The 14,465-nt window shown below is 55.0% G+C and overlaps 1 protein-coding gene across 2 annotated transcripts in view; it reads right to left on the bottom strand.

Moving 5' to 3' along the window:
- PTK7 (protein tyrosine kinase 7 (inactive)) overlaps nucleotides 1-14,465 on the bottom strand; it is a 58,398-nt gene that overhangs the window by 15,991 nt on the left and 27,942 nt on the right. For both annotated transcript variants that reach the window (XM_023624962.2, XM_070244585.1), the window contains exons 2-9: nucleotides 6,549-6,836; nucleotides 5,972-6,074; nucleotides 5,394-5,584; nucleotides 5,151-5,301; nucleotides 4,022-4,170; nucleotides 3,513-3,779; nucleotides 361-494; nucleotides 66-201 (exon numbers count right to left, since the gene is read on the bottom strand). In XM_023624962.2, coding sequence (XP_023480730.1) covers nucleotides 66-201; nucleotides 361-494; nucleotides 3,513-3,779; nucleotides 4,022-4,170; nucleotides 5,151-5,301; nucleotides 5,394-5,584; nucleotides 5,972-6,074; nucleotides 6,549-6,836 — 1,419 coding nt within the window. The remainder of the gene's footprint in view (nucleotides 1-65; nucleotides 202-360; nucleotides 495-3,512; nucleotides 3,780-4,021; nucleotides 4,171-5,150; nucleotides 5,302-5,393; nucleotides 5,585-5,971; nucleotides 6,075-6,548; nucleotides 6,837-14,465) is intronic.

The following is a 14,465-nucleotide window of genomic DNA, read 5'->3' as shown; positions in this document are numbered from 1 at the left end:
CTGACCCTTCCCCTTTACTCTCCTGCCTGCCAGGCAAAGTGCTCTCCTCACACATGCCAGCTCACCCAGCACTTGGACGCGGGCTTGGGCCTCGATGCTGCCAGCTGGGGTGCTGCTCACGCAGCGGTACCACGTTCCATCGTACACCTCCACGCTGTTGATGCGCAAGGTCCCATTCTTGGAGACCTCGAACCGCGAGTCCTACAGCAACACAAGATGTGATCAGGAAAGGTCTCAGCCTGAACCCCTACCAACATCCCCCTGGGGACAGCCTCTGGGGAAAGAGTGCTACGGGTGTGAGCACAGTCAGCAGCAGGAGGGGCTTTCGCCCCATCCACCAGCAATGATCCTCGTTCTCACCTCCGAGATGAGCATCTGGTTTCTGTACCAGATGACTGTGGGTTTGGGTGTGGCCTGGGTCAGGCAATGCAAATAGCCTGGCTTGCCCTCCTCCAGCTGGCTGTCTTGGGGCTTCTTCAGCCACGTGGGCACAGCTAGAGAGACGGGGACGAAACAGAAAGTTGATTAACATGTCTGCAAAACCAAAGGATCCAAATCCAAGAAATTCTCATACCCTGCTAGGCCCTGAGTCCAGAAACCCTGTCTGCTCTGGTAATAACTGCAGCAATTACGCCTTAGTGAAGCCCCAGGCGCCAGCATCTTCCAAGTATTATCTTTGTTAATGGTCACAACAAACCCCCAAGGGATATATTCCTGTACCCATTTTACAGCTGAGAAGACAGAGGTTCAAAGAAGTAATGGCCATTTGCTAATAATACATGATAGAGAGAGGATTGAAAACTCCAGTCTGTATGACTCCAAAATCCTTGTTCTTTTCATTACCCCATAATGCTCCAAGGCTTGGTCCTCAGATCTCTGCTCTGTTTTAGCCATACTCATTCCCTGAATGATTTCATTCGGTCCACGGCCTTCAATACCGTCTGAGTGGATGATTCCCAAACCTATACCCTGACTCCTGACCTCCCCCCGTGAGCTTCAGACTTGCACATCTACTATCTACCGGCATCTCCAACTGGATATCTAATAGGCATCTCAAGCTTTATATGTGCAAAAGAGAACAGTTGATTTCTCCCCAAACCTGCTCATCCCAGTTTTCCCTATCTCAGTAAATGGCCCACCATCAAGCCAATGACAGAAGCCAAAAATCTAGCCTGACTTCTCAGTCCCCCCATCACATTCATTCTACACAAACCCTGCCTACCTTAGCTCCAAAATATATCTGGAATACGACCACCTCTCACCTCCACTGCTCCCAGCTCTGTTCAAGCCCCTTCAACATCTCCCCTGGATGATGATGGTCATCTACTAACTAGTCTCCCTCCTTAGACTCTTGCCCCTAACAATCTGGTCTTCTCAGAACAGCCAGAGTAATCTTGTGAAAAGCCACTCTCCGACTTAAAACCCCGCAAGGACTTCCCGTCCTCCAACTGTGTGTGGGAGATTGTTAGCAAAGATGGCCATTAACGGTCCTCCCATCTCTTGAGTCTTTGTAATGTGATGATGCCCCTTTCCCACCAAAAGGCAGAGTCTAGGGGCCGGCCCGGTGGCACAGCGGTTAAGTTTGAATGTTCTGCCTCAGTGCCCCAGGGTTCACTGGTTCAGATCCCGCGTGCGGACAGGGCATCGCTTGGCAAGCCATGCTGTGGCAGGCATCCCACGTATAAAGTAGAGGAAGATGGGCACAGATGTTAGCTCAGGGCCAGTCTTCCTCAGCAAAAAGAGGAGGATTGGCAGCAGATGTTAGCTCAGGGCTAATCCTCCTCAAAAAAAAAACAACTGAAAAAAAAAAAGGCAGAGTCTGTGTCTCTACTGTCTGGATTCTGGGTGGCCTGTGACTTGCCTTGTCCTACAGAATACACTGGAAGTGACACTGTGCAACTTCTAAGTCAACGCTTTGAGAAGCCTTACAACCTCCACTTTAGCACTCTTGGGACCCAGTCCCCAGGTGAGGAAGCCTGAGCTAGCCTGCTGGAGCAGCCATATGAAAAAGAACCAAGGCACCCTGGTCAACATCCTCAGTCAACTGGCAGGCATGTGAGTAAGGATATCAGAGAACAGCCAGCCACCAGCCGACCTATGGGCTGACTGCAAACACACGCGTGAGCCCAGCCCTGCCGACAGGGCTGATGAGCGTCCCAGCTGAACCCTGCCCATTGAATCATACACAAATCAATGGCTATTGTTTCAAGTCACTAAGTTTCCGAGTGGTTTGTTATGCAGCAGCAGATAACAGATACACTGGGAATACAAGTCACAGTCCCTACTCTGTTCTTACAGGGCCCCCAAGATCTCACTCTACCTCTCAGACAACTCAACCACACTCATCATCACTCACTCAACTCCAGCCACACAGGGTACTGCCGTCCCTCCAAGATACAAGCCCATTTCTGTCTCAGGACCTATCCACACGGCTCCTTCCTTAATTTAAGTATCAACTCAAATGCCACCTTCTAGAAAAGTCTTCTCTAAACTCCCCCTGGCCCTCATGCCATCTCTCTGTCACTTACCCTATTTTATTTTTCTTCATGGCTCTACTGCCACTTAAAATTATACACTTGCTCATTCAACTGTTTTTCCTGTTTGCTTTGTTGTTCCTTTTAGACTATGCGCTCCACAAGGGGAGGGATTTTTGTCCACTTTGCTCACTCCTGCATTCCCAGCACTGGGAGCAGCGCCGAGCACAAAGAAGGCACTTGATAAATCTGTTGACGGAAGGCAGTCACGGAGCTCTCCCTCCTGCAAACTCTATCCCCTACCCCTCCGCACCTGGATCTAGCCCTGCCCGCATCATGCACTCTCTCTCTAACTTCACAGGCCTCCTCCTCAGAGCACAGTGCAGGGAACAGGGCACGGCTCACTCAGTGCCTGTTGAATGACGGATCAAAGCCGGCATCCTCCACCTTCTGCATGCATAAGCATCACCTGGCGCACTTGTCCAATGCTCTCTTCGTCATATCTATTGCTTTTTTCCTCCTCTTATTTCACAAGTAGTATGTCCATTGTACAAATTTAGAAAGAATGACAAATAAAATTATAATCACCTATAACTTTGTCCACCATCACCTTCCCAAAAGAGAAAAATCTCTTTTATCCACTTCATTTGATCTTGCTGACCATCTTGTAGGGTAGGCAGGGAGCTATTAGCCCCAATTTATGGATAAGGAAACTGAACCCCAGCAAGGCGGGTGACTTGCTACCCATAGTCACTTAGCATTGGGAACTCTAGACTCCCAGTCCATTGCTCTTTCCTCTGAAGCCAGAGGATCATTTTCTGTGAGGGCTGTCACTCCAACCTCTGTGCCTGGCTCTCCACTGTCTACTCCAACATCACCTCCCAGCAGCTGACTGATTCCCAGACCGCAGGGCCCAGAGCTGACAGGGCCTTGGGTGAACACCACGGAAGCCTCTGTCTATCACACCCAGAGCCCAAGACCTCCTAGGACCTGGGCTCCCCTCCATCTCACCTCGACCTTCAGAGCAAAGGTACTCACTGGCCACGGTGATGTTGACCTCCTGTCGCCGTTGACCAGCCAGGTTGGCTGCGTGGCAGGTATAGACACCAGCATCGCTCTCGGCAGTCCTGGCAAACACCAGCTCATGGCCCTTCTGGTAGACTCTGCCGTGGGCGGGTAGCCGGACACCTGCGTGCTCCCACCACACACTGGGCTCCGGCAGACCCTGGGGGGGCAGGCAGGCCACACGCTCCTCGCTGCCAGCTGTGAACACCCGTGGCTCAAATGGTGGCATGTCTTCAATCTCTGCAGAGGTGTGAGCAAACAGCTGATTAGTGTCTCAGCGTACCGAATGTTCTCCCATGGCAAGCCTTTCCAGCACAAACCCTCCCCTACAACCCTCAGCATCTTCTCTCCCTAACCCCAGCATCCTCTTCCTACCTCTGCCCTCCAAGCTTCCCTCCAAGGGCAAACAGGAGCCTAAATCTCTACATGCCAACAAAGCTGAAAGCAGCCCCGCCCTCGGCACCCCAGACCCAGACACTCACCTGCCAGATGAAGCGTGGCCTCCAGGACGATGGGAGGGCCCCTCTGCCCCTGGCCAATGCAGCGGTAGAGCCCTGCATTGCGTGGCCGGACCTGGGTCAGCAGCAGGGACCCGTTGGCAAACACCGTGGCTCTGCGGAGGTGGGGGGGACTGCGGAGGGGAAAGAGTGCTATGTGGAGGAAGTGGCCCACAGGCCTACTTCTGCAGGGAAATGCCAGGGAACCTTGTCCCACAAAGGTCAGAGATGTAGGAAGCAGTCGGCCAGGAACAGGGCAGAGAGAAGGAAGCTGACACTCCACGTTGGTGTGTGTGTTCAAGTGCATGTGTGAGTGTGTATTCTAACTACAAGAGACTCGGCTTTTGGGGCGGCAAGGTGAGCAGCAGTGCAGGGAAGAGACAGCAAGTAATCAACAATGTGCAACTGCAGAGACGGAGGGGCCCCCTTCCCGCCGGGTCAAGATAAGCCTGCTGCTCAGGCACCCAGCTCCAGCAATCAGAAGCCCCTTGGCCATACCAGATCAACTACTGATGATGTCCTCAGGGCTGACGCCAGGTGGGACCCAAGCCCCTAGCCTAGGGAGCCACATCCCCAAGGTCCACGGCCACACCTGGCATGGCAAAGGTGCTCTCTGCTCTCATAAGGCCTGGGTGAGGACAGAAGTCCCTACAGAAGGGCTGCCACCTCCCAGCACCTTCTGGAAATGTTTGCTTCCTCCAAAAAACACGCGTTGTGTGTGCATGTGTGCACATGTGTTAATAAGGTGTCCTTGCCATTCAGGACCTTCCTATTCAGACTGTGATCACCAGGCCCCCTCCATCCCTCAGTCTCTACCCCCATCCCAGAAGACCCACAGGGACAGGAGAGGAGGGAGAAAGAAGTAGAGCCACCAGTAGCTCATACAGTGTCTTTGTGGGAACTGGGAAAAGATGCCCTTCTTGGAGACTCTTCCCTTTGTTGGACTCGTTTTATAACAGCAAGACATTCTACTGCCATCTGCTGGAAATTTGAAGTAATACATGTACAGACCTATCATGTCTGTGATAGGAATCTCATTCCCCTTTAGAGAACACACATGTGCAGTACACAACCTGTACCACTGTACATGAAGGCCCCCTGCCAGATGCCTTACCGGCTGCGATTAGTGATGGGAGTCTCATCTTCAAAGACCCACTGCAGGCTCGGGGGTGGCTGGGCTGAGAACTGACAGTGGAACATGGCCTCCTCATTCCTCGCCACTACCACGTCCTGGGGCGCCTGGACCACCCTGGCAAAGCTCTCATCTTGGGTGGAGGAAGCACAACATGTGAACAGGCAGGGTGGGGAGGCCACTCCCACCCCCACCTTACCTTCTACACCCCTGCCCCAGGCTCACCAGCAATGCTCAGAGTGAAGTTCTGGCTGCTGCAGGCCTGGCCAAAGGCATTGTGGGCGCAGCAGGAGTAGAGGCCACTATGCTCAGGGCTGGCTGGCCGGAGCATCAGGTTCCGCTCCTTGCTGCTGACTGTGTGGTTGCTCTGACCATCGGAGAGGGGGTTCCCATCTCGGAACCACTGGTAGGTGGGCCTGCGGGGCCAAGGGGGTCAGCAGCAGGGAGCAGGGGTACTCAGGTGGCCAGCGGAGAGGATACAGAATGAAGGGGTCAGGGCTAGACCCCTCAGTTTACAAATGGGGAAACTGAGACCTGGGGAGAGGAAGTGACTTGCGCAAGGGCACACAACAACTCAGGGGTAGAATCAGGTTGAGATTCTAATCTCTCAGCTCCCAGAATCCAGGATCACTCTGCAGCACAATGTTGCCCCTCCTCAGTCACCAGGGGCTGGTGTGAGGCAGCTTATGGGTAGGGTGGTTACAGGATGAAGGTGCATCCGAATAGAGTCTACCATCTGGGGACACATCCCTGCCTGTCTGGAATAACCCTCTCCATCCCCACTCTCAAAGTCAGCTCCTTACCGAGGGTGCCCATCAATGTGACAACGCAGCGTGACCTGGGTCTGTGGCTGGATCTCGGCTTCTGAGGCTGGATGCTTCAGGACCACAGGACCAGTCTCAATCCCTGTAGCAGAGCCCACGGTTGCAGAGTGAAGGACGGAGCAGAGCAAGGGTGGGAGGGCAGAGGGGAAGGGAGACAAGCAGGAAATGATGGAACCTAAAGGCTCTAGAGCCAAGAGACGGCACAGGGAAGCCCTGTGAAGCTGAGGGCAGGGCTGCAGACGAGGACCCCAGGGACCAAGTGCCTGCCGGGTCCCTGGTAGGCCAAGCCTGACACTTGGCCACATTGCCTCATTGCTCTTGCCATTTGCAAAAGCATCTAGCAGATAAATGGGTCCAGACTTGAAGGAAAAAAACACATTTGGAAAAATTAAAAGTTTCCTTTCCTCTGAAGAAGAAACTCTGAAAGACCTGACCACGACTGCACCCGGCCTGCCCCATTCAACTGGAGACGGGAGAAGCTGCAGGAAAGGAGGGGGCCTGCAGGGCTCAGGAGGTGTGGGTGTAGTGAGGGGCGGGCACAGCCCCCGGCTCTCACATTTGATGTTGAAGGAGGCATTGGCACTGCGGGCTTCCTCTCCAGTGGCGTCATCCCGAGCCACGCACTGGAAGACTCCTGAGTCCTGCAGCCGGTCCACAGCTGCGAAGCTCAGGCTGCTGCCCTGGGCGAAACGCCGCTCGGTGTCCTGGACAGGGGCCCCATCCAACAGCCAGTACACGTGTACTGGGCCCGGGGCCTCGACTTCACAGCGGAGCAGTGCCCGGCGCCCCTGCAGTGCATCCTGGGAGGACGGCTCCTTGATGAAGACAATGGCTGCCTGGGCACCTGCAGGTGGGGACACAGGAGAAGCAGGGTCAGGAGGAGCTGCAGCCACAGTCCTAACACAGGTCACCCATCACCCTGTGCACAGGAGGAGGAAAGGGGCTGTGCACACAGGAGGCGAGAATAAGTGCAGGTGAGAAGGATCATGAGACCACAACTGCCAAGTGTCCACTGAGGAACTTTTAAACTGTGATGGGTACTCCACAAGATACAAAGACGCAGTACCCTCCAGGAGGCCTGTCTAGAGAGGGACACAGGAAAACAATACAGGACGTGGCAAGGCTCATGCAAAATGAATGGTGGGGGCACTCAGTGCCTCTAGAGCACAGAAGAGGGAGGGAAACTTAAGAGCTGGGGTGGGGGGCCTGGTGGCACACACAGGAGGCTCCCTGGAGGAAGAGGGCTTTGGATATGCAGGACCAGATCACAGGAGGTCTTGATGCCAGGGATGTTAGCAGGCAACCCTCTCCACCATCTTCAGAGTCCAGGACGTTGAACAAACTTAAATCATGATTTAAAGAGCATCTTAGAAGGATTCCAGGCACTCACACCCACTGAGGGTGCAGCGTCAGAGGCGGCCATAGGTCGGACAGGGTGCTCTGAATCCAACCCATAGACGTTCTTCAGCCCAGCATTCCCCAGGGGCCTCTTTGGGAGAACCCACTCAACAAGGAAGAAGCCAATATTCTCTAGAACTTGGGTTATTCCCAAAGACATGCCAGCGCCACCCGACACCTACTCTCTATCTCTAAGGATGGTCTGTGGCCAAGGCTGACTTCCCTGGGCTAAATTGAGAGGTTGGCCAAGTGGTTCCGGGTTTTCAACTGACTCCATTCTCCCTTCTGCATGGCTACAGTTCAGCCCTGGCCGGGGCAGGGGGCAGGGCACCCTTGGAAAAGAGGGGCCCTGCAACCAAAGGTGGAACTGCAGCCAGTGGGAACAAAGGGAAGAGTGAGAAGGCTGTGCTGAGTAGCAGATGGGTTGGGGAAGCAGAGGGCAGGGCAGGGCAGGCGGCACGGTTATGGCGGCAGGAATAACACATTGGTCTTTGTTCCCAGCCCACGCGGGTGCCCTGCAGAGGCCTGGGGCTGCTGGGCCTGGAACACCAGTTGCCTGCCAGAGGTGGGTGATAGCACAGAAGAGGATGTTCCCCACCAGGAAGAAGCAGGTCACTTGTGGCAGCTATGTGAAGAAGCAGGCTCTGCCTCTGGCCAAACTGGGCCGGCAGGACAAGAAGGAAGAGGTTAATGGTGTCCTGCCCATTCCCTCCCAAACCAGTGGAGAATGATCTTGGCCCAAAGAGTACCCTTCCAGGGCCAGCCCTAGTGGCCTAGTGGTTAAGTTCAGCACACTGCACTTTGGCAGCCCGGGTTCGGTTCCCGGGTACAGACCTACACCACTCGTCTGTCAGTGGCCATGTTGTGGCGGCTCATATACAAAAAGAGGAAGATTGGCAATGGATCTTAGCTCAGGACAAATCTTCCTCAGCAAGGGAAAAAAAAAAAAGAGTACCTTCTAAATCCCTAGAGGTGGGGTTTAGTTCTTTAGGGCCTAAGAACAGTCTCCTCATAAAGTCAGTGTCAAGGCAAGTGCAGGATCCCCCTGGGCTGGGTCCAGATGAGGGACAGCCCCTGGTGTTGGTCTATCTCCCAACATTCTCAGAGGGGCCAGCCATTAAGGCACAGAGAGGTGGAAGTGGCTCAGACCATCTCTATCACTGCTCGGTGGGGATTGCTGGCTTTCTAGATTCTAGGGATAAATCTCCCCCATGCCGGGCTATCTCGCCAAACGTGCAAGTTCACAAATCTGCCCCCTGGACACTACTGATCACCGTGACAATCCAAACACCCCCACTCATTTCCAATCACCAAAGAGGAGTGGGCCCTGCCCTGACTGGGCAACTCGGTACAATCTCTTTGTAGTACAAATGGGCAAACTGAGGTCCAGAGAGATGAAGGGATTTCCCAGAGATAAGACAGCTAATTTGTGGCAGAGCCAGGACCATGACCCGAGGAAGCCAAATCCTAGACCCGCATTCCTCCCATCCCCATAAAGGAACTCAAAACCAACCCTGGAAGTATCTGCTCCCACAGCCGGTCTCACTCCCCGCTGCCAGGGAGCGAGAGGTGAACACACCTCCTGCAGACAATGCCAGGCACACAAAGGCACTCAGCAAACACTGGCCGAACTGAGGTTAACCTCACAGGAAGTGTGGGGCCAAAGCTGGTGAACATGGAGGGCTCCAGAACACTTCCTGACCGCCTCTCACGACACAGATGGGCAGACTTGAGCTGGGGTCCCAGTGGGCCTCTGCCTAGGGGACTCACCAAAATATTGGGACCCTCGACCCAGAACTCCAGGACGCTCGTCAAAGGCCAAAGAGAGACCACCTGCCTCAAAGTGTGGGCCAACCCCCACTTCCCAGCTCGGCTTGTCCAGACACAGTGGGGAGACGGAAGTCTCGCCCACGCAGAGGAGCATTAGTTAAGGGTTTGGAATCAAGACAGGTCTGGCTCAAATCCTGACCATCATACTCAGTGTGTGACTGTCACACACAGTGTGTGTCTCAGCTTCCTCTGCCTCTCTCCTGAGATTGTCATGAGTCACAAAGGCAGTGATGTGTGTGAAGTGCCTCGGACAGAGCAAACTCAGTGAGCAGCTGCTACCCTTACTATTATCATTATCACCCTTCCTGCCCAAGGACTCGCACTGTAAGGACGTGAGAAAGCTCCCCCCCTTGCAAGGCCCAGGACCACTCTCAGACCCTGGATGGGGAGGAGTTTGAGGGGGATAATCAGCTGCAGGGGTGGGATGGCAGGAAAGGGGCCGTGGGGCTGCAGGAACCACAGACCACTTGCCACAGAAACCTGAGCTGGGACAAGGGATGGCATGACTCAGAGGGACCCCAGCTCAGCCTCCTGGGGCTGGGGCTGCTCCGTGGCTGTGGTGAGAGATGCTGCATTCCCAGACTGCCACTCAGAGCCCCCTGCGCCCCCACGACAGGGCCTGGGAAACATCAAAGCCGGCCCCGCGGGGCCCTCTGTCCTGACGTCAGCTCACAGCAGGTCCTGGTTAGTGCTTGGCTGGGGCAGACTTTAGATGTTACAAAAGGCAGGGAGAGCAGCCACCAGTCCTTCTCCAAGCCCCCAGGCCCTGCTGTGAGCCCGCATCTCGGCCACGAGGCTCCTCGCGCGGGAGGCTGGCCCCCAGCACTGTGGCACCCACGTTTGCTGAGAGGACAGCGTGAGGTGTGCCCGGTCTGGCCATCTGCGCGGTTTGCAGGAGAGGTTGGTCTGTTGTTTTGTTTGGGGGAAACGGGGAGGAGACGCAGAGGCAGACCGAGGAGCCCCCAGCAGAAAGGCCAGACTCCAGAAAAAGAGGGACGGGGGGGGAGGAACTCTTCAGAAGCTACGGCTGATACCAACAACAAGAAAGGGAGGACAGCAAAGGGAGAAGAGGAAAGCTTTCGGGGATTGGGATGGTACCTGCCTCAAGGTGGTCCAGTCACCAGCACATTCCTGTTCCTCTGACTTGAGGATGCCCCCAGGGCTGTGGTCTGGGGAAGGCCTTCTCTGGTGGAAGGCACACTGGGCCAGGGCTTCCCAAAGCTGCCCCCTTTCACAGTCCAGCCACACCGTGCATCATGCCTTCTACACACAGGCCCTCACGGAACACATCGCCGATGTGCCCTCAAGGCAGCCGACTCAGGTGGCAGCTTCGATGCCGCCCAACAGCCTGGCTGCTCCCTAGCAGTGCCACCTTAGCCTGGCCTCTCTGCACCCTTTCTCTTGCAGTGGAATGGGGACCCTAGCCCTAGCACAGGGGTTGTGTGGGGCTAAGTGGGTTCACATATGCAAAGCCGACAGCACAGCACGGAGCGCATGGAGCGCAAGAGGGCACGGGCTGCCTCGCTGGGCACGGTGGGCTCAAAAAGCCACTCGGCAACGACAGGCAGGCAGAGCCATCTGCCCACACCAGGTGCCAACCCCAACAAAGCTGGAGCTGCAAATACCCAATAAGGACATTTTCCAAGCCATTTCGTTGGCTCCCCAGCAGCCATCTGTATGCAGACACTCACTCTGCCTGTGCCCTGCCCCAGTCCCTGAGAAAGGGCCATGCGGGCAGCAGCCCAACTCCTGCTCCCCAACCCCCAGCAAACGCTCCCTGCCCCCCAGCAAGCATCTGGTCTGGTGCCCACCCTCCGTGCTGGTCTCTGGGCTCCAGGCCCAGTCGACCCACTTGTGTATACGTGTGCATGTATGCATACACATATGTGTAAACATGATTTTATGGAGAGCAGAGAATGACAGGAAGTTTTTCTGCTCTGAAGTAATTTCAGCTACTTTGGTCCAACTATCCATCTGGGCCACTCAACTACCCATCTCTCAGGGCCTTATCCTCCTGATCCAGGAAAAACACCCCCAGGACCCTGAGCAGTGTCCAGAACCTGCCAAACCTGACCAGTTGATTCTGTCTACCTTCTCTCTCTCTTACTAAAGAAATTCCATCCTTCAGACAGATGCCGTAGGCTCAGGCTGAGATACCCACATGATCCCTGTGTGGCCCTGGCATGGGCATTTTGCACAGCTGTGTGTGATCGTGCAAGTGACTGTGACCTCTCCCTCGCCCCAGGCCAACCAGCCACTGACTCCTCCACACCTAAGACTCAGTCTCTGGCTCTAGGGCCAGGTCCCTGTGGCGACATCTTGACTCCCAGGTGACCCCGAGAGCCCAGGCCAAGGTGGCTCCTGTCGGGGCAGAGAGACCCCTGAGGGAGAGGTTTGCCAACTTCCTGTGCCCTGTCTGGGGTGATGGCATCAAGACACAGGCCAGGAGAGGTAGCCCTCAACTCGAGACGCACCAATGATCCAGGAGAAAGAGCAGCCCCCAGGGCCCTCACTCACACAAGGACAGCCCTCCTCACAAGTCCCCTCCATCCGGAGACTCTAAGGGCACCAAGTGGGAAGCCCCTGGGGTATGAGGGCCACCCCCCTCCCCAAGGGGCCGACACTGGACCGCAGACCCTTGGCCTTCAGGGATTTCACTGGCACACTTTCAGCTGCTCTGAAGCCACTTCAAAGGTCCACGGCCTGTAGACATTTGTGGGTTTTTTGAGGAACAAATCTCAATTGCTGCAGGAATAAGTCTGTTGGATGAACAGCAAGCCCAGTCATCCTCCCGTTCACTGAGGTCGGCAGAAAAAGAAAACGGTGCAGCAAGATTTGTGAATCTGGGGATCTAGAATGTCCCTCTCAACCACCACTGGTGTACCACCAACATACTGTACTGGTTTTTGCACCAGCAACCCAGACTGTCTGATGATGAGCTCAGAACATTCAGAAGGGCGCTGAAAATCAGCCACAGCTGACTCCAAGACCCAGAGGCAGAGCATGAAGTTCCATCCCCCTTCCATCCTCCCTGAGTCTACAAAAGGCCCCAGGTCCACTGACAGGAGCCCCGCAGCCCTCCACGAGCCATCATAGCCCCTGCTTGGAGCAGTGCAGGAGGGAGTGAGCCAGGGACTCAGCTGAGTTTTCCTGTCCCAGGACTTAACCGTAAATATCTGGAGAGGCTCCCACATCCGGATTAGAGGAACAGAACAAAATGATCAGGGATTAGGGCAGAAACAATCTAGCAAGCCAGCTCGCCTACCTTAGATGAAAACCACAACTCGGACCTGCTCTGTCCATTCCTGGAGGCCCGACGGGGGGAAGACCAACCCCTAAGGCAGGAGCGGGTCCTTGTGTCCACCATCACATGGCATCCGAGCCCAGAGAGACAAATACACCAGCCAGAGATGTGGTTTAAGATGCTCCCCAGCCGGGAGCCATATCACCCAACCCTGGAACCAGCCTGTCTTTTGTTGGGGCTGAGGGGCCCATACCGGGACAGGTCTCTCACCCTTAGCAATCCTTTAATAGATACAATGTCTCCAAGGAAGCAGCAATGAATTAAAAACCCAGCCAGAGTGAGGCAGTGTGATCAGGCAGAAGGAACACCGGGTTGGGAGACCTAGGTTCTAGTCTCAATACACTAACAAGCACTAACCACTGACAAGCAGAGTGACCCTGGCTGATCACCACCTCCACGCCAGACAGTTTTATTATGTCACATTAGAGAAATGAGAGGATACAACTGGACAGTCACCAGGACCTAACACCAGACTTGCGGCAATCAGCCTCAGAGGCAGCTACAGAAACAAAGGGCTCACTCCCCAGATCCCCCTCCCCACCCCCCAGCCTCCAGCTGCACAGCCAACCCCTGGAGCCACGTGGCAAATGGAGGGCCAGCCCCAGGAGGGATTAAGAGTGATGCTATAAATGGCAGGTGTGCGGGTCAGAGGCAGCTGGGGGTTGCAAATAGGGATCCAGCATCACTTCTGACAAGCTGCTGCCATTCCTGCGGCTCAGCTTGCATCCCGCCTCTCCAGGAGATCCCGCCTCTGCCTTGGCCACACACTTGCACTGACAGCTCACTGCCTGTGGCACCCCTGATGTTCCCACCTGTGCTGTGACTGAGCGCTGCATCCCCCAAGCTGGCCTGTAAGGTCGAGGGGAGGGCGCACACTCATGCCCAGTATGATACACTGTGCCCCGGCTGTGCAATAAATACCCCACGAGCATTTACCAGGGAAGGAAGTCACTTAAGAGTCTATCTGACCTAAAATCTTGTCCTGTGTCTCCCTTTATCCAGTCTTGGCCAACTTAATTTTCCTCTCTAGGCCTCAGTTTTCTCACCTGGAAAACGGCAGCCTTGAAATTGATTTTAGTGATTCTTTGTCAGGCCCTTAGGATGTTCAAATGAAATACACACGCAAGAGCCTACATTATTTTTCAGGGAAGTAAAAAACCCCAAAAGTTGTAGGGAACTGTAGGCCCCAGATAAAAATGTCCTTGGATAAGGTGATCCCTGGGGATCCAAAGGCCTGGTGAATGGGGGAGGGGGGCTGGAGCAGAATTGCCAGGGAGAACCAGGAGTTCTCTGCATCGTCTATGCCAGGGGACAGATCCACTCTCAGCCCCAAAGTTGGTGTGGGGGAGCAGCAGCCAGCTGTCTCCTGAAGACACCAGTGAGGGGCCTGAGGAAACAATATACATCGCAGGGAAGGTGATGGGGCCGCTGGACCAAGAGACTGGGAAATGAGCCAGAAGCTCAACCCCAGGAAGACTTCAGGATGCTCAGCCAGTGTGCGCAGGGACCCTGGAGGGGATGAAGAGTCCAGCCCCTCATCATCCTCATGGAAAAGGACTGGCCGCAGGCTCACAGCCACTCATTCAAGCCTGCAGGCCCAACCAGGTCTGACGCCAGGTGCACTGGTGAGGGGCTCTGGGAGACCAGTGAGAAGAGCTCTGCAGCGAGCCTGGGAGTCAGCTTCCCGTGGTCTTTCCTGTGCAAGCAGGGGGCAAACTAAATGACAGCCTGGGGACCACAACCTTGGGACTTGCTGGACTGAGCTTTAGTTTATTAAATTTCAAGACAGGCTCAGAAAACTCTGTGAGACTCCGTTTTCTGAGCTCTTTTCTACCCATTTATGCCTCAGCCCTGGGAGGCTGATAAGGCAGTGAGCACAGACCCCAGACCTAACTAGAGCCGCCACAGCACTTCACCCCAAATTCCCTGTGGAAAGGAGAC

This window comes from Equus caballus, chromosome 20 (assembly GCF_041296265.1).
Source record: "Equus caballus isolate H_3958 breed thoroughbred chromosome 20, TB-T2T, whole genome shotgun sequence".
Classification (NCBI taxonomy): Eukaryota; Metazoa; Chordata; class Mammalia; order Perissodactyla; family Equidae; genus Equus; species Equus caballus.
The sequence above is the reverse complement of the archived record's forward strand: the minus strand, read 5'-3'. Positions and strand labels throughout refer to the sequence as shown.